The sequence below is a fragment of the Pistacia vera genome, unplaced genomic scaffold, assembly GCF_008641045.1.
Source record: "Pistacia vera cultivar Batoury unplaced genomic scaffold, PisVer_v2 Contig213, whole genome shotgun sequence".
Classification (NCBI taxonomy): Eukaryota; Viridiplantae; Streptophyta; class Magnoliopsida; order Sapindales; family Anacardiaceae; genus Pistacia; species Pistacia vera.
The window spans coordinates 1,175,194-1,198,184 of NW_022196017.1; the positions used below are offsets into that span (position 1 = coordinate 1,175,194).

Genomic DNA, 22,991 nt, shown 5'->3' on the forward strand with positions numbered 1-22,991 from the left:
CAATATAATGCAATAGATTGGGATATAATATATGTCAATAAAAGAATAATGTCATATAGAATAATATTAGTATATTACATATCTGAAATAAGAACTCAAATTTCTCATCTCAAATAATTTTTCATCTTATATATGACATTGATTTATCATTTGTCATATCAATATCATAGAAGGTGACACTATAATGGGAATTTTACGAGCTCTTGAAATGTTAATAATTTAATTTGAATAAATAAGTTTGTATATAATATTTAGTTTTAATATAGTATATGTATATACTTAAAAAATCTCATATGTCATTATTAAAGAGTCAAAAAAAAGGAAAAGTATGGAGAGGGGGAGGGGAGGGCCTATATAAACAAGGCCTGTCTAGTAAGAGTTTTGCATATACCAAGCAAGCTTCAACACCTTCGCTATTTCTACTACAAACTAGTCACCTTTTTCATCTCTTGTTGCTCTCACTCACCTTCCATTCCAATCAAACCCTTTTTATTCATAAACTAGTATCTCATGGAAGAAGACAAGGGACACACCCGAGATGGCACTGTGGATCTCCAGGGCCGCCCCGTTCTTGCCTCCAAAACTGGCAAATGGAAAGCCTGTGCTTTCCTTGTTGGTAAACAATTCATGTTAACAACTTTTTTTTTTTAATTTAATGATATACTTCATGATAACTGCGATTTTCTTCTCTTTTTTCTCTTCTATTGCGTTAAGCTGAAAGCTCATCATGTGAATTTTTTGTGAGTTAATTACAGCTTATGAAGCATTTGAGAGAATGGCCTTCTATGGAATAGCGTCAAACTTAGTGAACTATTTGACAAGCCAGCTTCATGAAGACACAGTTTCTGCAGTGAGGAATGTGAATAACTGGTCAGGATCTGTGTGGATTACTCCAATTCTTGGTGCCTACATAGCCGATACTTACTTGGGTCGGTTCTGGACTTTCACAGTGTCATCTCTCATTTATGCCATGGTAATTATTATCATCACCATCTCTCCATTAATCGTTTTTATTCAATCTCTATATCAAAACAATGGTCGAATCCAGAAGCAGTAGTGAACTGAGACATTCTAGCTTTTCTCATTGGCAGTATTCGCCACATGAATCTTTGATATGATAAGGGTTGGATTTGCTATCTTTATTTTCCAAACAAACTTCCCCATCTGTTAGGACAATATTTTAGATTACCTACACTCAACGGCCAATTAAATTCTTTGTTTTTGGTGGGTCCAATGAATATATTGCTACGTCAATTCATTGGCTAATTTTCATGGTGTGTGAGTTGCATCATTTCTTCTCCACAAACCTATCTATGATTTATATTTGACCCCCAATCAAAGTAGCTAGCTATATGCTGTCTTATTTGCACTAATTATTATTCTGAATTTACATATTTCTAACAATGCTTAAATTAAATTCTTGAAAAAGCAGTTTCAACTGATGCAAAAGAGACTGATCAGTTTTGTATTCATCGATGATTACAAGAAAATATATGTTTCATTAAGTTTTAGCTGTAAAAATTTGATGTTTTACAAGTAATATTCTCAACAGGGAATGATACTTCTCACAATGGCAGCTTCGTTTAAATCAATGAGGCCAACATGCGCCAATGGAGTCTGTAACAAGGCCTCGACTTCACAAATTGCCTTCTTCTATACATCTCTTTACATCATTGCACTAGGGGCCGGTGGAACAAAGCCCAACATATCCACCTTTGGTGCTGACCAATTTGATGACTTTGACCCTCATGAGAAAACCCTCAAGGCCTCATTCTTCAACTGGTGGATGTTTAGTTCTTTCATTGGTGCTTTATGTGCCACTCTAGGCCTTGTTTACATTCAGGAGAACTTGGGATGGGGATTGGGGTATGGTATCCCTGCAGTTGGTCTTCTATTTTCTTTGTTCATCTTCTATCTAGGTACTCCAATTTACAGGCACAAAGTAAGGAAGACTAAAAGCCCTGCAAGGGACTTGATTCGAGTCCCGGTAGCCGCTTTCAGAAACCGAAAACTCCAGCTCCCTGATGACCCATCAGAGCTTCATGAATTTGAGATGAAAGATTATACTAGTAGCGGAAAACGCCAAGTCCATCATACTTCAGTCTTTAGGTAAGCTTCGATATACTTCTCTGTTAAGCAACTGCAGTTTGACTCAAAAGCTAGAAATAATATTATCCAAATAATAATATTAAGCCCCAGAAATAATATACAAGTGCATGCTGAGTAATCAATGTAAACACAGTCATTTTTTGGATGGAAAATGGCTGATGAAAATAGTATATATATTGTCCTTGCTTGGAACTTTGAAGATAATACAAGTAATACATGGTGTCATTTATTCACTATAAAAATTTTCCAATGTTTAGAAATTATGGCTGCTTGCATGCTTTCCACATTATGTGGTGGGTGTAGTGGAGGAATTTGAAGAAGTAGGGAAAATAAGAGAAACCTTTTTTCATTCCAACAAATGATGGTGGCAAGGAATCTAATTAAAGGAACATTCAATTAGAGTAAAAACGAATCAAAAAAGTGCTTTAATATCTGATGCCTAAAGCAGGTGAGATGGACTTTCCTGCTTCATGTGGGAGAACTAGAAAATCTACTGTGGCAAAGGCTATCGTGGGGTGTTGTTTTTATGATATTTGGTGTCGCAATTTGCTCAATAAATTATCTCCATGAGCATCCTTCACGTACTCCTTCTCAGAAAACTTTAATGAATTGTCACAAACTCTTCGCCAAGTTGTTGTAAATATAGAGCGTATCACAGTGCAATAGTGCGCTCCACTGCCCCACCAGGAACAGCTCACTATCCAATCCCATCAAAATTATATATATATCTGTGAAACACGTTTTCAGAAAATTGCTTCTTTTTTTCGGCTTTAAAAACGATATAAAGTTTCGCTATCTAAAACATATCCCTTCAAAATTATTGATAATGCGTCAGTTTGCCAGAGATTTGTGTATCTGAATATTAAATACAGAGTACAATTGAAGTGATTATATGTATAGAGGCTGTATTGATTATATTTAATTGTGTTCTCAGGTTCTTGGACAAGGCTGCAATAAAGGAGGCAAACAGAGCCACAGGTTCAGGGACCACCAAGCCACCCTGCACAGTGACTCAAGTGGAAGGAACCAAACTTGTTATGGGAATGGCTCTTATATGGCTCGTGACCTTAATTCCCAGCACCATTTGGGCTCAAATCAACACTCTATTTGTCAAACAGGGAACCACTTTGGACCGACATCTAGGCCCTAACTTCCAAATTCCAGCAGCCTCTTTAGGCAGCTTCGTCACACTCTCTATGCTCCTTTCTGTGCCAATATATGATCGTTACTTTGTGCCATTGATGCGTAAGAAAACTGGAAACCCTAGAGGAATCACACTCCTACAACGACTTGGCATCGGATTTGTGATCCAAGTGATCGCCATAGCAATTGCTTATGCGGTTGAAGTTCGGAGAATGCATGTTATAAGAGTGCAACATGTTATAGGCACAAAAGAAGTTATTCCCATGAGCATATTTTGTCTAATGCCTCAATATGTTCTATTGGGGATAGCTGATGTGTTTAATGCGATTGGATTATTAGAATTCTTCTATGATCAGTCTCCGGAAGATATGCAAAGCCTCGGAACAACATTTTTCACTAGCGGGATCGGCGTCGGGAACTTCTTGAACAGCTTTCTAGTGACAGTGGTGGATAAAATCACAGGGAGAAATGGAAAGAAGAGTTGGATTGGTGATAACTTGAATGACTGTCACTTGGATTACTACTATGGATTCCTTATGGTGATATCTGTGCTAAATTTAGGAGCATTTTGGTGGGCATCTAGTAGATATGTCTACAAGAAAGAAACCAAAGAAGTGAACGAGGGTTGTGTTGAAATAATGGAGACCAGAGGATTAGACACAACTCTAGGATTACAAGTGTGAAAAAAAAAAAAAAAATTATAATATATGATCTAGCTACCTACATATTATAAGTATGAATATGTTAACCCCTTTTAGCTTTTAAGATAAATGCAATGTCAAAATGTTCTTAATTGGCTGCTATTTCAATCATGCAGGCATAAACATAGATAAACCAATCCCTCTTGTCATCAGCAGGAAGCTTGCATAAATAATTCGCATCATTAATTTGATGCCTCTTCTCTCTCTCAAAGTTTTCATGATTTTATATATAGATATACATGTATTCAATTTTCTTAAGTAATGAAATCTAAAACGATGTGCTTTGATCTTACTGAAAATTCAAAATACATATACTTTTTTGTTATACGTAACATCAATCCGATGACAGTACCTCATGCATTTACTTCATTTGACACAGAAAAAACTCAAAACTGCATCCTTTAATTCAACCTTGATATGATTGATCAACGACATGTCTAAGGCTAATCAACTCCATTTTTTCTAAAGATGCTTTCCCTACATTTTCCAAATTCAGAGACTCCCATTACTATCAGCTGCCATCGTATTTCCACACTGTTGGAGGTTTTTGTCAAGGCATGCACCAATATATTTTGCTTTTGCCTTCGCAAATCAATGCATTAAACATACTTAAACTCTGCTGCATATTGAGTATTGACTTGTATCCAACTTTTATGAATCACACTGCACTTGCACTCCATTTACTAATAAATTGATTCATATGTTGCATGCGGTGATTGATTTAAATGAATTTTTCATCTTTGTTATGGCCAAGCCATTAGTTAATTGATTACTTTTTCTTTTCAATAAAGATGTCAAAATTTTCTGCGGCAGCTTACCAAACTTATGATACTGATTAATACCACTGGTTTACTATATATTCTGTCTTTCTCTGTAATTTTCAAGCTAATTTTTTTTTTTTAATTTCCATGGATTTGAACTTTTTTTTTATAAATAATATGGGCATCTTTGAAACAAATATTAAAGTTATCTTGACTTTTACTACCACAATCTTCGTTAAGATTTCTCAATCATCATTCCCCTATGTTAAACAATAATTAATTAGGCGGTGATAATTTTTTTTCCTTTTAACTTTAATTTCTTTCCAGCTGAAATTAAATTAATTTAAATTAAGCAAGTAATTAAAAATATTTTACATACTTAAATCTTAGAAATTAGGAAAATTCGAACCTGGTACCGTGTGCTTTAACCCCACTAATCGTAATCAAATATGTCATTCCAGTAGAGTAAAGGATATGAATTGTTTGAATATAATTTCTTTTAATTTAGTTATATGACCGATAAATTGTTCAAACGTAGAGATTCTCATCAGAAAAAAAACCCAGAAATATAATTATTTAATTAACACTAACGCCAATTAATCAGAAATTACTGCTACTAATTCAATATTTAAGGTTGTTAATCCTTCATCCAATCACTTACTCCCTTTCCTCGAAATAAAATGATATCAAAACTGATGTGGAGAATTAAAGAGACAATTAATTATTTAATCTGTTTTGACTATTCAAAGACAGTGCTGCAGAAAGTTCTCGTTCAAGATTCAACTACTTCTGCTTCTGTATTGATATTTGATGTTGATATATATGTTGGAAGAAAAATTGAAAAGGGACACAAAAACTTTAACTTGGTGAGGAAGAAGACAAGTGGCGACTCCAATACAAGAATTTAATGAAGTAGTTGCAGAGTTCATAAAAGCTATGACATCTGTTTCTTAATTTACAGAACCATTTGGCTGTTGTTTTCTGATCCTTGAATTTGTTTTTAGTTACTCGATAATGGGAAAATGGCATGAAGCTCTACTGTGCTCAACAGGGACTACTCGAAGGAAACGCATGCGAAACTTCATGAAATAGACTTAATTTCTAGAAACCATTAACAGTGGAGTTAAGGAAAGAATCTTATAACAGGTCAAGTTTTCTTGCTTAATTAATTATAAGATTCAAATGAAAATTACTGATATTTTATAAGGTAAAAATTTTGACTTTGATTAATCTCACTTAGTTTTATAATTAAAAAAACAGCTAAACATCTTCTGGTGGAGAGGTTGGGACACCAAGATAGAACGTTGAATGAGTTCCATCTTGTATAAAACCAAACCAAAAGAAACAAAATCATTAAATGAATTAAAATACGATAAATTTAGACATAATTTTTGTTTAATTTTCAGTAACAATCATCTTAGACATATATCTAATCTGATCTCCAAGAGTCATTACGATAATATTACAAGGAAGTCTATGCTCTATCGAAATTAAAATGATCAGAAAAACATGATGCCAACAAAGATAACCATAGAGAAACATAATAATAATTTTATCTTGACTATATAATAAATAGTTTATTTTCTTAGAAAGAAATAATGAAACTTCGATAGTGGGCAAAAACTAATCTTGAAGAGATAAAGTAAGAAGATTCTGGCCTCGATATATGACAAGAAAAAGCAATAAAACCACTTATAGTTGACATTTGTAAAATTATACAAGAGAAAGATATAATAAAGCTAAAGCAAATAAACTTTCGATTATTGGCCAACAAAAAATTATCTGCAAATGGCAAAGAATATTTCAATAAGTCAGCCTTTTCATACCATTAACTCTTTGGTCTTCACCAAATCATAAAGAATTGAGTGCTTTTGGGACCCTGAATTTGACAAAATTGTTAAGAAATCACTAAAAACTCTTGAAAAATTGTTACTCAACACCTCAAAATTTTTATTAGCATAACATTTCAAACCCCATAAAGACGTGTTCTCATTGTTTTCTCTTTAGGATATATTTATTTTATAATCAGTCATCAAATCTGGTTTATTTATTGTCCCCGTTTACTAATCTAAACTCAGTGTGTGCCATGCACATACATTTGATACAATATTCTACGTGTTAGGTTACCTGCCGAGCCAAAGCGCCTTGAGAATTCATCTCTATATAAATCAGACATTTGTTTAACTTCTTCTTCACCATCATCTTAAATATTTTCCCACTTCATTTCCTGTTGCATTGATCTCAATGGCTTCCATTTTCAAGTCTTTTGTGACTTTGGCTCTCCTTGTGCTTGCCATAGGCAGCACCAATGCTCAACTCTCTAAAGATTTCTACTCAAAAACTTGCCCAAAACTCTTTCCAACTGTGAAGTCCACTGTGCACTCAGCTATTGTAAAAGAGGCCCGTATGGGTGCCTCTCTCCTTCGCTTGTTCTTCCATGATTGCTTCGTTAACGTAATAATCTTCTCTTTGATTTAATAAAGCCTCTCTTTTTGACATGTGTGTTGTGTCAAACATTGACAAAACCGATCTTGATTGTTAATTTATAACTAACTAATAGACTGGTTGATGTGGACCTAAAGGGCCACTGTTGTTGACCAAATTTATAGAAAAATATTATAAGCTTTTCAATTCTATAATAAACTTATGTTTGTCAATTGATTTTATGGTAGGGATGCGATGGATCACTTCTACTCGACGACACATCTTCCTTCACAGGAGAGAAAAATGCAGTTCCAAATCGCAACTCTGCCCGTGGCTTCGATGTGGTTGACAATATCAAGTCAGCAGTTGAGAACGTTTGCCCTGGTGTCGTCTCATGTGCTGATATCTTGGCCATCACCGCCCGAGACTCAGTTGCTATCGTAAGTTATATATACTATATAGATTTAAGCTCAACTTCAAAGTAATCATCAATTTGAAGAATTTTAACATATTGTGTTGTATTGGTGTAGCTTGGAGGACCTAACTGGGAAGTAAAACTAGGAAGAAGAGATGCCAGAACTGCAAGCCTATCTGCAGCCAACAATGGCATTCCCCCTCCAACTTCTGACCTTAGCCGCCTCATCTCTAGTTTCAGCAATCTTGGACTCTCCACCAAGGACCTCGTTGCTCTCTCTGGTAATTTCTCCCCTCACTTTTTTTTTTTTTTTTTTTTTTTTTTTTTTTTTTTTTTTTTTAAATTGTACTCTTCTGGTGATTATCGACCTAGTAATATTACGAATTGGTAACGTTATTGAATTGATATCAGGGGCTCACACAATCGGGCAATCAAGGTGCGTACAATTCAGGCCTCGGATATACAACGAGACAAACATCGATTCTTCCTTCGCTAAAACAAGGCAAGCCAACTGTCCCAGAACCAATGGCACTGGCGATAACAATTTGGCGCCACTTGATCTGCAGACTCCAACAGTATTTTGACAACAGCTATTTCAAGAACCTGATTGCCAAGAAGGGATTGCTCACTCTGACCAACAATTGTTCAATGGTGGGTCTCGGATTCAATAGTGCAAAGCTACTATAGCAGTCCAAGCACTTACTTCAGATTTTGTTGCTGCCATGATCAAGATGGGAGACATCCAGACACTCACCGGATCCCAGGTGAGATAAGGAAGAACTGCAGGAGGGTGAACTAAGAAGGGAAATCTTGATGTTTAGATAGGAAGAATAAAAAAATATTTGAAATTTTGGTTCTTTAGTTGAAGGGTAACATGTACATGTGGTATGCTTTTGAAATCGTATTTGTGATGTTCTTTATTAAATGTTTGTGGTGTATCATTACGAAAGAAACAGTGTTACGATGAATCGGATTGTGGATGACTATATATTTGGGCTTGGGCTTAGCGTGGGCTTGCAGTTAGATTTGGGTTGTGTTCTATTCACAAATAAATTTTGATATTAAAAAATTAAACCTTATCAAACAAGCTTCGTAGCTCAGTTGGTTAGAGCACCCGTTTAGTAAGGGGAGGTCTTGAGTTCGACTCTCACGAGAGCAGAAAACAAGCAAACGAAGAAATAATTGTCTTGAAATTTTATTAAAATATGGCATCAACTCTTAACTAACTAAACTGAGCAATTGCCTAGTGAATAGTGATTCTTCCTCTTTTTTTTTAAGAGTTAATGATTTTCCCACTAAATAACGGTTTAATAACATTTCCACCTACAAAGTATAAACTTTTAAATTACTATTTATTATCCAAATTTATATTTAGAGATAACAAAAGCAAACTCGAGCGGCTATTGAAGCGGTGGTGGAAGGTTGAATTTTGATTGTTGAGATTGATTGAAATTTGACTTAAGAAAGACGGTTGTGTAAACTCTAATCACTTAATTTCCAGCGATTGGCGGGGTCAGCGGGAGTAAAGCGGAGAGATTTTGGTGGTGATAATTGAGAAAAAAAATTGTGGTAGTGTGAGGTCACAACGATGCTGGAATCAGAAACAGAATATAAATTTGGATAAAAAGTGGTATTTATAAAGTCGTGGGGGTGGGAAAGGGTCAATAAGCTATTATTGGGGGGGGAAAAAGTCGTTTGCTCTTCTTTTAACTTGGGAAAACAAAGCTAACCAGACAGCATGAATTTAAACACTAAAACAGTAATTTAGGACTCCTGCTGGAGAGAAAAGAGGTTAGGCATGGCCTAATTACAACCAAATTTTCTGCAACTGATATCACAAAACAGTGTCCAAGAGTAGTAAATCATCTTCATCCGGTTAAAAATGTGGATTAATAGGATCACAGTAATGAATTATCAGGTCTGTTGACAGAAGGATTAAAATGCCTCAAAATGGGAAAGAGAAAAGCATATATACGAGGCATAGTAAACAGGCTAACAAAATACTTTGCTAATGCAACTACTATTAGCTAACAAGAAACAAACCCCGTTTTGTTTTTATAGTCTTATACGGTAACAATTCCATTAACGTTTCTCAAATTTGGGTGGATTTGTTACTTTCCCAAACTTTGAGGATGAAATTGTTATAAACCAGTTTTAGCTCAATAACCTATCTTACTTATGTAAATTATTTTATTGCTCAAGAAAACTCTCCTACTCCAATTGCATGCACCGATTTTATTCCTACTTATGTAAATTCTTATATCTATGAAATTTTTTTCCATTATTTTTTTATAAATGATAATTAAATAAATATACATGGAAAATAGAATAATAAATACTTAGATAGTGAACCTCAAAATCCACTGGAAAAATAACTCAGCTTTGTAGCGATACAATATTTCATCACTAGCTTCAATATAATATATCTATATATATATTATATATATAATTATATAATTAATTAATATATATATATATAATCAGTAATATAAATGGTGCCCAAAATTTTAATTATTAGAAAATGTTGACGCATTAATTTCTATATATTGCAAATTGCGATGTTTTTGTTAATAATTAATCCAGGGATATATGGAGTTGTGTGAAAAGACGAGGTAGAATAAGATGCCGATATTTGAAGAAACCACTCATCGAGCTTTAGGATTTTAGAAGGAGGCATGAATGAGAGAGACGATCTCAGTTAATTATATAATAAGAGAAAGGTAATAAAATCATGAGAAAATGTGAGAGAGATATAGAATATTGGAATGAAGTTCCCCATAACTTGCTTGAAATAGATATAAATTATCTTTGGCTTTGATTTTTTTTTTTTTTTTTTTTTTTTAAGATAGATATAGATTTTACTTTGTTTAGTATTTTGAGTGTATCCTATAATTAAAATTGACTATATGTGTATTTAACTTCAGAGTTTTGTGAGACTAGTTAAGGTACGCGGAAGCTACCGTGACACCCTCCAGTACAAAAAAAAAAAAAAAAGAATTGCCGATATGTGTCATTTAAAGCTCTATTAAGAAATTGACTATTATTACTATAGTTGTTGGTTCCCACCCTTACGTAGCGCAAGCGGTAGGATGAGCATTGAGACTTATGATTAAGGCGCACAATTTCAGGTTCGAATCCCGCTGGTTCCTAATATTTAAGTAAGTGATTATGGCAGTGAGATGTTGTACTAACCTACAGGGATTAATCGATAAACGCACAAGATTGCCCAAACATCTTGTTAATTTATTTTACATGGAAGAACCGGCTGACTATATATTTTACCTTAGTTTCCTTCAAACTTAGCCGTTCAACTTGAGAGAGAGAGAGAGAGAGAATTACTGTGGATAATCTCGGTAAAGAGATAAAGATTGTTTGAGTTTAAAATCCAATTAAGGTTTAGGCATGGTGACAAAACCAGTTACGTATGCAACAGGAAGAAAGATGTGTCGGTTAAATATAGCCTTTTACGTAAGGGAATACTGTAAAGCTTATTCTTGTTAATTGTTTGAGAACCTGGAAGTAAGACTTTATAATTTATTATAATTAATGGTATATATGGAGTTGTGTACAAAGACGAGGTAAGATGCCAATATTTGAAGCAACCACGACATGAGACCAAATTCAATCACATCGAGCTCTTGGGATTTCAGAGATGGAAACATGAATGAGAGAGACGGATCGCAATTTAATTTTAATATAATAAGAGAAATATAATAAAAACAATGGAGAAAAATAGCGAATGGAATGAAGTTCCCCATAACTGGCTTGTTTAAATTAACAAATCTAAGTCTCTGTTTCTCCCCTTTCAGCTTAGGCTGAAATCCACACGCCAAGGAAACCCCCAACATTCAGAAAAGAAAATTTTTAATTTTATATTATAGCTGGCACTGCCATTGACCATCCAACAAATACATACACATCTACTACTCTATTTATATATATTATGCTGTAGCTTCACTAAGTAGCAACTTGATTCTTCCACTATATTTATACCAAATTACTCATTAAATAAACTAGCAAAATCCAATCATGAGTTAACCTTTTTGTGACAAATTTAATTAAGACAAGCATGAAATTAACTCATAACTTAATCGAAAAATACTCATGCTTTTACTAAACAGCAGCCCAAAAGAATAATTGGAAACAGCTGGGAAGAGTAAGAGATAAGAGGACATAAATAAATTGTTGACGCAATTGAATATGACCGTTTATCATTGACGTACAAATAAATCTTATAGAAATTTCTATACAAACTGATGTGATAGAAAATGAATAAAAAAGTTTAAATCAGTTTGTATATAAATCTACGTACGATTTGTTTGTATAGTTAATATTGTCGAAGTGAAAAGAAAAGAAGGATGGAGAAGTAACATGTTTTAATTTATTGCATGCATAGTATAATGTGAGAGGAATTTGCAAATATGAAACAAAATATTTCTTAGAAGTTTGATGATGAGGTAGACTTAGTACATTGGGATGATCAAAATCATACCTTTTGTCTCCTCCACCACAACTTCAAACACTGTTCATATCCAATATTCATGGCACAGACTTGCATGTGCAATTACGCTAGACTTTGAAATGACTTGACATATTAAATTCTAGGGTTTTCTTTTAAAATTCATTCATAGAAAGAGGAAGCAGACGAGCAGTATTATTATAAAACAAGAAATGTTTAATATCATGTAGGAAATTATGAAGAGAATAAACATATTAATTAACAATGGTATATTAAAGGCATATATGTGTATATATATGGACCTTTAATTATAAACTGTGATAGACAATCAAAGACTAAACAATCGCTAATAATCCAATAATAATGTATCCTCTTCCTCGTTTTATTCCAGTTCTGTCGTTATATAGAAAAATAAATGGGATAGAAATTCTTAAGCTAGAAATATGTTAACCAAAGTAGGAAACGTTTTCACTTGAAATGGAGCTATAATCTGCAACATTGGATGGTTGTGGATACATGGAAGAAGTACAGGAAGTAGAAGGAAGAGAAGGAGCTGGAGGTGGAGGTGGTGGTGGAGATGGAGATGGAGCTGACGGTGGTTGTGGTGCTGGTGGAGCAGCAACGGAAACAGCCCCAGAAGAGAGCAAAGTTACATGAGATGATGGTATAATATTAGCTTCTCTAAATTTGTATTTCAATATCTCACCCCTTACTGCATTGAGTTCCACTTGTAACGATTGAACTTGTTGTTGCAAAGCTGAAATTGCACCCATGCACCCATATACTGGGTCTCTTAGCCTCACATTAGCCTCATAAACAAGACTATTTGCGGCATCCGCTCTTTGGTTCTCCGGCACCTCCTGAAACAACAAAACCATCAACACAATACATGAGTACTATAAATGAAGAACAAGAGTTCTATAATATATCAATTAGGGCTTTAATAATTACCATGAGCATCTTGGAGACGTTGCTGGCACCAAATACTTTGTGAACAGAAGCAAACTTTTGGGGTTCATGAGGGGAGAAATAGGGAGAAAAAGGACATTCTTGTGCACATCTACGTCTCAAGAGTTTACAGGCTGCACAAGGTGTAATAGTATTTAGGGTTCCAGGAGGACCCAACATGTGTCTTCTTCCCATATGAGAAGAGGCATCTGCTTCTCTCTTGATCTTCTTTCCTATCTCATCAAATCTCTCCCTATAGATAATATAATAAAACAACAAATTTTAAGAGTAATTTGTTAGTTAAGTACCCATCAAACAATATGAAAAACAAAAAGAGTTTAATTATGAGAAAGAGAGAGAGGGAGAGCGAGAGATTTCTACTTCTTACCTTTCTCTGGACATTCAGGCATGCTCTCAAAAACGAAAGTGGAGTTGCTCAAAGAGAGAGAGAGAGAGAGAGAGAGAGAAGAGAAGAAGAAGAAAGGAAAATGAAGGAAGCGAAAAGAGTACTTAAAAGGCAAGATATACGGCAAAGAAAGGGATGGTCCAGTGAAGAAATTAATTATATACAGAAGAATAATAGAGACACAAAAGGGATATATATAGAGAGAGAGAGAGAGACTGAAATTAAAAGCTAATTAACTAATATAGTTGGTGTGATCATGAACGAGGAGGAAATATCAATTATTTCAGAGAATTTGTATTGAGTACTTGCAGAGAAAAGAAAGAGAGAAACAAGAACACACAGTGAGAGCATCAATGGAGACGATCGATTGAGACTTGAGAGAGAGACAGAGAGAAGATTGAGAGAGGTAAATACTGAGTTGTATAAATGCCAGCTCTGGATCACTGCTTGCCCACGTGTGCTGTCTTTAAATGTGTTGACTTTGTAAATCAAACCATCTGGTTTTGCTTCGATTGCTTAATGATCTTTCATGCCCTGCATGTGGTCTTTGCTTCATTCTCAGGAGAGACCTAAATGTGGACTTTCATTATTTAAAATTTTAATTATAAATTATTTAATTCATAATCAAATTCTGAAGATGTTTTTGATTTGAAACCCCAAACTATATAAAGTGATGAGATTTTATATATATAAGATTGTGGTTTGATAGGGCCAGCCAGCAAACAAATGTTAGTTTCTTGTCAAAATCAAAAACCCCATCTTCAATCGTCTGAAAGATCGTATCTGGGAAACAGTTTCTGAATAAAAAAATATTTCAAACTTAATTAATCTTAAACACCTCCCTCACTCTCCGTGTAGAATCCGCAACCATTCTTTGAAGATCGCTAAGACCAAAACGAAAACCCTAAACCAATTGAAGATCTGATTAACCAATTAACCCAACTCTCAAAACAGTACCTTTATGGGGTACGTGGTGGACTGATGGATCATGGTGACGAAACTTGAATTGATTACAGAACTTGAGCAAGCTTTAAATATTTGTACTATATTTTCATTGATGTTCATAGAAAAAGATTGAACACCCTCAACATAAATGGAATTCATCCTTTGAGAGGGATCCATACTCACATATGATCATATTTAAGACATCTCACCTACAATTTGTTTTCATTAGTAGAAAGCATGGCAATCCAATCCAATCCAAAGTTGTTCCAAAAAAGTGTATTTTGTGTCAATTACCTGAATATTTGATTGCTTCTCTATAGATTACCTAATTAGTGATTAATAATTAGCTTATTAACTAATGTTGTCAACAGCTTATCTCATCTCTTGCGTTATTAAATATATAATTAATCAACTAGAGAGCAACCCCAATGTCTTTCGATTTGTGTGCCACACATGCATGCTTTATCTTAATTTCTCCATTGAAGTACTACTCGATCAAGCTTTCAATATATACAGCCTGCATATAACAGTTAGAATTAAACTAAAAATTTGTATTAAATTCTACATGGGGAGATGATTTTAGAAGAGAATCAAAAGCGTTTTTGCTTGTCGTTTTTAAAGTGTTATGTCAAGGTGGGTGATGAAAGGGAGGGAATTGAAAAGGAAGTGCTAATTTGGAGAGAATTAAATTAACAAATTTCGTAGAATAATTAATATATAAATTGAATTTGCTTAGATTGTAAGGAAATGGCACCATCCATTCTTGTTTGACCCGTATCTTAAGGCTAACAGGTCGCCCCGTTGTTCTCTCATCCCCAACCTAACTTTCTCTCCCTTTCATTCACTCTCTCTCTCTCTCCTTCTTTCTTTACTGCACCCAGACCTAGAACCCACTTGGATCCTCCATTAATTTGTAACATGCATGCAGTCAAGAACTAAATTGACCTTTCTATAAAACCCTAAAATGGTGTTCAAAAACAAAACTCCCCTGAGTCTTTGGATCCAAGACGTATCACACATTTTCAACTCTTTATTACCAAACAAACATTCGTTTCCAAATCTCTATATAATTCGGTCAAAATAATATGGTGTACTCATATCAGAAAAAACCTGTAGCTGTAAGTAAGTAAATGATTATCAACTGATTGCAGTGGCCTAACTGTATTTATCAATGTCGCATGGGATTTCTTTGTTCAAACGTTTTGAATCTTTGTTTCTCTCTTTCCCATTTCTTCGGTTTGAGGTTGGTGTGATGGTGAGTGATCTCTGGTGAGTCAAATTGGGCAGCCACTGTACAACTAAAACTGGCCACTGTTGTTGTTTTGATCATAGTTTTAATTAGGATTGCATTTACTTTTAGCCAAAATTTTGTGTTGACTTTCTATGATATAAAAAGTTTGACTTGTGGGTATAATGAATTTCATTCAAACACTCTACAATATGAAAAAAAAAAAAAAAAAAAAAAAAAAAAACTTATAATATCTAAATCCTTTGAAAATTAATATGTCAATCTTATATTTTTTCTTTTTATTCTTTTTGTGGGTAATTAAATTAATTTACGAAGAGAATTTATTACTATTTTACTTTTGAAAACTGTGGCGCGTGAAGGTGTGTGGGTGTACTTAGACATTTTATAGTGCCTTTAGAATCATATTTGCGATACGTAAATGCTTGCTGGACTTCAAATTAAAAAATTAAAAGGCCCATTAGCTCGTGTTGTTCGGCTCAGATAACTTATATAATGACGAAAATGCCCCAACCCAAGTTGTTTTTGTCATTTTATTTATATTTCATATTACTATAACGTAACCGTTCTATGCAAAGCGTAAGTTAATGGGAAGGGAGTTTTAGCCTCCACCTAATTGATCTTCACCCGTCATTTCTAAATTTATTTTTTTAATTTGACATATATAACCCTAATTTAAATTACTACAAATAATATTATAATTTTTAAATACACTCGTGTTTAATATTATATTTTTATTTTTAATATTTAATCTTACATAAACTCTAACCTTAAATTCTCATATCCTAATCCTAAATTTTTATAATCATAGAACTTTTTGTTTTGTTTTAAATATTTGTTTGTTTGATGAAAATATAATACTAAAATTATAGAAAAAATAACGCAGATGAATTCGAATCTGAATATGAAGAACAGAAGATAAGTTGAAATTAAAAAATTAGGGGAAAAAAATTGTAAAGCAAAACCTAATGAAGTTTGAAATTGAGAGAAAATAAACCTAGTTAAGCTTAGAGGGTTATTTTTTGTAATAAATGGGGTTTAACGAGATTTTTTTTTTTTTTTTCGCTTATAGAAAAGGTATACTTAGTCATGGAAGGTGAAAATCAATTAGATTGGAGTTAAAAGTCACTTCCTTTAATATTTACGTAAATAAATAGAAATAAAATATTAAGTCGAATTCTTTTTTTATGTTAAAATAATAGTTATGAATAATCATCAATTTCCGGAAAAGGGTAGGAGAATGAGACTTATTACGTCATATAACTTGATTTAGATATGTAAGCGATGACATAAATTATTGGTGGTACAAACATATGTGATTGATGTGTGCGTGCGCGCGCACACGTGTGAAGTAGAGTTGAAGATCATTATATCATAAGATACCTGGAGGTCGAGGGAAATGAACATGAAATACAGTACACGTACAGATGAGGCATTTAATAAAAGGGCACCAAATAAGCCAATGTCACTCAGGATTTCTTCAATTTTAATGCGAAAATTAATGCCTGCACATGCTGCCTTTGTCATCTCATTTGCTAAATTTTATATAACAAACATCTTATCTTGTTGTGAGTTGTGAGCATTAAGTGAAGCCAAAAATTATTTTTATGTTAATTAATAGTAATTAAATTAATTAATGAACCGATTTGATCAACTTACTTATCTTCCCTCACAAATAACTAATTAAGTGGGGGGTCGTTGTATTAATTTAATGGATACAACTAACAACCACCAAACTCGATTATTACTCCATTAATTAATATTTTTTTCTTCTAATATTAATTAATTTCCTTGAAAAAGACAAACTTTATATTCGTAAATCATGATATGTACCACATATTTATAATTAAGTAATTATTTAATGATTTTCTCTAATATTATATTATATTATGGAATTCTCATACAAACACAAACTGAAAATCCCCATTACTTAATTACATATTAGAAAATTAAACAACTTTGTTCTAAAAAAATATCATGAAATTTGGTGTTGAACAAGTTGTTCTACAAACTATAGAATACCAAAATTATAAAGCAAACCAAAAACAAAATTATTAAACACAATACTGTTTTTATATAATCTCTCACTAATTAATCAAGCAGTACCTTGCTTATTTGATCCATGGCTGCCTGCAATGGAGAAGAAAGCATTCTTCATATTCACTAGAGAGTAGCACCCTGGACCGCCATTAAAACTCTTAGCTTTAGTACCACCAAAACACAATGTAGAAATAGGGGATCCGTGGCTATGGCCATGGCCTGCACTTTGATGATCTTCATCGTCGTCCATGTTGTAATGTATGCGTGTTCTTGACGAACATGAAAAGTATCTTCTCTGAAACTTGGAGTTCGTTGATCTTGAAGACGACCACGAGGAAGAAGAGGAGGAAGAAGACGATGACGCGCATGACCAAGAAGATGACGAATTAGGTGAGGCGTGGTTCTTCTTGGTGAACCTGGAGGGGAAGATTGCGTTCAAAAGCTTCGGCTTGTTGGTGTCTTTGTGAAGGGTTTTTGATTTTGAGTTGGAGTTTGACTGATAAGAAGGCGGAGGAGTGAGCGGCGGGAGAGCGGTGTCGCTGAACTGATGTTTGGGAGTGCCGGGCTGAGACTCCCACATGAATGGAACAGAACCGGAAGCTCCTCTGTAGTAAATCCGGGAAGACGAGTTGGCCATGGAGGTTTCTTTGGACATAATCCTGGAGAAAAACTTGTCGTTTTGTTTGATTTGGAGACTCTTGTCATGGCTGCCAGTCAGCATTTTGGAAGATCTGATGAAGGTTGAAGATCCGAAGATGAAGCAGGAGGAGTACAGAATATAGATGAAGAAGGGGACTGAGATGAATACTAGTACTAGTACTCCTCCAGGGGATTAATTTATTAAGTTATTTTAATTAGACCCCCCAAATTATATAAATATAAATGTATATGTGGCTGCCAAATGATGGAGGGAAATTAATATGGAAGAGGTCGACTAAGAATTAAATACATTGGTCCCCCACATTTAGCAAAGCAACATAGGGTATGCTTGAGAGTTTTTTTCCACTGGTTTTGAGGTGTTCTAAAACTATTACTGCTAGATTTTTTATGCATTGGTTTTGATGGGCTTAAACACCACCCCCCCCCCCCCCCCCCCACCCCCCCCCCCCCCCCCCCCCCCCCCCCCCCCCCAAGAACCAGTATAGTGTATTTTCGAGGGGTTTATAAAACATCCTAGATCGATGTTTTAGTTGGTTTTAAAATTTTATTCCACAAATACCATATCCACTACAAAACTGTCCCAAATTCCCAATTATATCTAAAAAAAAAAATTAACCATATTATGCAAGTCTCCAACCATATTAAATATAAAATAATTTTAAGCAATCATAAAAAAAAAAAAAAAATTATTAAAATCTCATTTCTAAATGCTTTTTTGGAGAAGTGGAGCTATAATTTTTTAATCATTCTAGATACTACAAAGAATGGTGAAGAATGATAAGGAGACGTTATCACATTTGAAGTTATAAAATACTAATAAGTAGAAAACAAATAAAGAACCCTTACCTTGTAATTGAAAAAACAAAACTCCCAAGAATTGGTTGAAGTTGGGTATTTTTATAAGCATATATGTAAATTTATCATTTTAAAAAATTGTCTAAACCGTTGGAAGATAAACTCCCCAGCACAGGTTGGATGTTTTAAAAACCGCTACAATGGTTCACTCTCAAAATCGTTACGGTGGTTTACCTTCATAACCGCTACCATGAAACTCCTAAGCAGAGCCTTAGATTCTTACCCGACACTCGTTGACAACTATTTTGTTACATTTTATTTTCTTATAATGAACTAATATTCTAATAAGGACCCAGATGTTACTATCATATACTACTAGATGTCACTGTTCTTTGACTAAATCTCAGGACCAAAAAAAACTACAGTTAAAAAAATATAAACCATTGGATGTGGGGTTGTGAATCAGAGCCATTGATGAGTATGATAGAAATACAGTTGAGAAAGTGAAGAAACATGGTTAGCAGGAGGCCGAGGAAGGCAACATAAATGAGAACTTGTCCTGGGGCTTGTTGGGACCCTTGATTTATACATTTTATATGAATTTAGATTATGATCATAGGACCACTTTCATTTTCTTTTGGATTTTTCAATTTTATTGGGCAATTCTACATATTCAGGCTCATTAATGCCAACACAAAGTTGATTCAAATTACTATGCTGTTATAATCTGGTAGATTATTCAAGTATGATTTCATTTCATATTCAATCAATGTAGTTTTCAATAAGTATATTTATTCTTATTGTTCATTGTTTGATTGATGATTTATTACTATTATATCATAATCCGACATATATTGATAGCATATTTTTTATGATATAATCCGATATATATGTGAAAGCATATTTTGGTTTCATATTCAGTCGTATTGATGAACATGTTAACTCAATGGAGGACTTAGTAGAAGTCACTCCCAACAGCTAACGCAAGGGAGGAGTGAGACAAATATGCGATGTCGGATAAATACAATTGAGCTAGCTTAAGGAATGACTAGGATAAATACAACTTCTAACACCCGGAAGAGTAGGACAAATACACGATGTGGGACAAATACAACTTCTAAAACCCTCCCTCATGCTCGACGTGGGTAGAAATCAAGTCACTCCCAAAATGTAACTCAAGGAATGAGTGGGACAAATACGCGATGTGAAACAAATACAACCAAGTTAACTCAACGGAGGATTGTGACAAATATAACTTCTAACACTTGAAGGAGTGGGACAAATAAAATTTCTAACACCCTCCTTCACACTTGGCGTTGGTAGAACTCATTCCAAAAAACGAGCTCAATGGAGGATGGGCCTAATCACATATACACACCATAACAGTTTACTAAATTAACAATACGAGACAAATAGAACATCTAATACATATAATTTTTTATAAGAAATTCAAAAAAGGGGAGAAAACAAAAAAAGGTTAACTCCCAACTAACGGATTTCGGTTGGAAGCAAACCAACTACCTTGCTTAAAACACATGATACAGCATTGTAGTATCAAAGTTTCACACAAAAATAATGTTCTTTTGGTTTGGACTCGAGAGTCAAGATTTTGTGCATAAAATTGAACTAACTTCATCTTCTATAATGGCTTTCACCAAACCGACCAACTACCCATAAAATTTGAATGGCTAAACCAAGACCCCACTACTTTAAATTAAAAATAGTCCCAAAAAGCACTTAATTTATACCGATAGCCCCCCAGTACTGTCCATTACAGCTACGTCAAATTTAATGAATGAAATCGTATCCAATTATATGCTTTATTTATTATGATTTTGATTTTTGAAGTACTTAATTGTTTATTGTTGTATTAATTAAATAATTAATTGTTTGTTTTAATTTGAATGAAACATTTAAGTATGACGTAATTTAGTGACCATGTTTCACTGCGGATTTAATGGAATTTTGTAGCCTTAAATCACATGCCTCTTTGGTTATTATATTTTAGTGGGATTAATTACATTGATTATAACGATAATAAAATATACAATTAAAAAAAAAAAAGTTTTGGGGTGTGTTTAAAATACTATAATTTTCTTTAATTTTATGAAAATTAAAATGATTTTGTGTAATTAAACAACATAAATAAAGAAAACGTTTTAGATTATTATACTTATAATTACTATTTATTTAAATGTCGAGAGTGTTGTTTTTAAATTGAAACATGGAAACTAAGAAAAACATTTTCCAAGCGTGAAAGCAGCTCTGCTTCTGAATATAATAATCAATTTTTAAAAGAAAAATGATAAACGGGTTTTGTAGAACTCATGCAAAAAAGAGACAGAACCAGAAGTCTAGCCACATATATACACTATCAACTCAATACTCTCCCATCATAACTTGATGCTATGATAAACGGGTTTGGGTTGAGCTCACTCTCAAAAGTTAGTTCAAAAGAGGAGGAATTCTAACAACATATATATACACCATAACATCTCACTAAATTAGCGATGTGAGACAAATACAATTTTTAACAATATATATATAGACACACACACGTCTGCACTTGATAATTCTTATTATAAATTAAAGACAAGACAAAAAAATATTGGTGAATGGCATACGTTGGACGCTAACAAGCGACGAGTTCTGAATGATATATGTAAGAAGAAGGTGTTTAATTAAATTCATGAGTTAATTGAGAATGCATATAACATTTTAAGTTGTGATTAATTGTAAGACTATACTATATAGTATGAAAATACAATTGTAGAGCAAAATCAAATGGATTTAATTAATGAAATTTGTTTATAATGCCCATATGGTCCCCTTCTTCTTGGGATACTTCAATAAATATTGATTCTAATTGTTAGATAGTAAAATGATTATCTATAGTCTTATAATTGAGACATGGTTGTTGAAAATCATAATAATAAATCATTATCGTTTATGATTATATATGTATTACTTTTTAATTAAACTTAATTTTAGAAATTAATGATACGAAAATCATAAATTAGAATGGTTAATTGTTGATCAAATTCATATTGTATTGCACAATCTTTAGTTAGGTCATTGAATTATTAAGTTTAATTATGACTAGAAATGATGAGACCAAAGAATTATGGTTCATAAATCCTCTTTCATGTACCCCAATTTCATCAAAGTTACCTTTGCTTTTTGCCCTTTCCTCTCTGTCGCCAATTTTGCCTTGGACACCCCTTTTTGTATTTGTGTATTGCCATGAGAATGCCTCAAAACTACAAAATTAAGATGAGTATTCATTAAAACATCGTTCTCGTATGAGAATAATTGAGTGTTTAAATAGGACTAATTGTTGGATGTGATTTATACTTTGTACGGAGTTAACACTGATACATTCGGGTGTCCTGATCCTTGATGAGTGCACAACAGTTCCGCTAGCCAATGAGCGGGTAGGGTTGAGGGGGTAGCGCCGTCTTCACGGTAAGTCCAATTAGTAAATGGACTTGATGTTGATTTGTAAATATTTGGGTCTGTAACAATTTAGCTCCAATGTGATTAAGTTTATTATTACCTTAGTATAGTAGTAGAAAACCTAATGTGAGAATTAGGAAACAGAGAGAAAGAGTGAACTGTCAATACTTTTCATTATTGTATTATGCAGATTTCTGAAAACTTAATAAAACTGTTCTACTTGAATGCTGGGCGTAATTACTTTATTAGGAAGAACTATGATAAATCAACTTTTTTTTGTTACCTTTTTACTTTCATTGTTGTGTGTTTTGGCCGTGATTTCAATACTAATAGACCTATACTCAATAAACGTGTTTTAGGCTTAAAGCCCAATGACCCTGCAATGTCAAAGCAGATAATATCTTCTGAGCTATTTATAACATTAAGAAGATGTTACGCTTAATACAATTGTCACCAATAACTATTATTCCATACTATTTTGTA

At 33.6% G+C, this 22,991-nt stretch overlaps 3 protein-coding genes and 1 pseudogene across 3 annotated transcripts; 2 read left to right on the plus strand and 2 right to left on the minus strand.

The window, feature by feature from the left end:
• Positions 1 to 390: 390 nt before the first annotated feature.
• On the plus strand, positions 391 to 3,935 carry LOC116129765 (protein NRT1/ PTR FAMILY 5.1-like). The gene is made up of 4 exons (XM_031415500.1): positions 391 to 616; positions 756 to 973; positions 1,553 to 2,109; positions 3,044 to 3,935. Exons 1-4 carry the CDS (start codon positions 511 to 513, stop codon positions 3,933 to 3,935), a joined length of 1,773 nt encoding a protein of 590 aa, XP_031271360.1. The 5' UTR covers positions 391 to 510.
• A 2,883-nt stretch (positions 3,936 to 6,818) lies between these two features.
• On the plus strand, positions 6,819 to 8,430 carry LOC116129735 (annotated as a pseudogene).
• A 3,934-nt stretch (positions 8,431 to 12,364) lies between these two features.
• Positions 12,365 to 13,807, minus strand: LOC116129725 (LOB domain-containing protein 15). Its single transcript, XM_031415440.1, has 3 exons — positions 13,349 to 13,807; positions 12,964 to 13,213; positions 12,365 to 12,872 (listed from the first exon to the last, which is right to left on the minus strand). The coding sequence occupies exons 1-3, from the start codon at positions 13,360 to 13,362 to the stop codon at positions 12,459 to 12,461; spliced, it is 678 nt and encodes a 225-aa protein (XP_031271300.1). The 5' UTR covers positions 13,363 to 13,807; the 3' UTR covers positions 12,365 to 12,458.
• A 3,677-nt stretch (positions 13,808 to 17,484) lies between these two features.
• LOC116129763 (putative uncharacterized protein DDB_G0277255) lies at positions 17,485 to 18,446 on the minus strand. Its single transcript, XM_031415497.1, has one exon. The coding sequence runs from the start codon at positions 18,316 to 18,318 to the stop codon at positions 17,653 to 17,655; it is 666 nt and encodes a 221-aa protein (XP_031271357.1). The 5' UTR covers positions 18,319 to 18,446; the 3' UTR covers positions 17,485 to 17,652.
• Between the last annotated feature and the right edge of the window lie 4,545 nt (positions 18,447 to 22,991).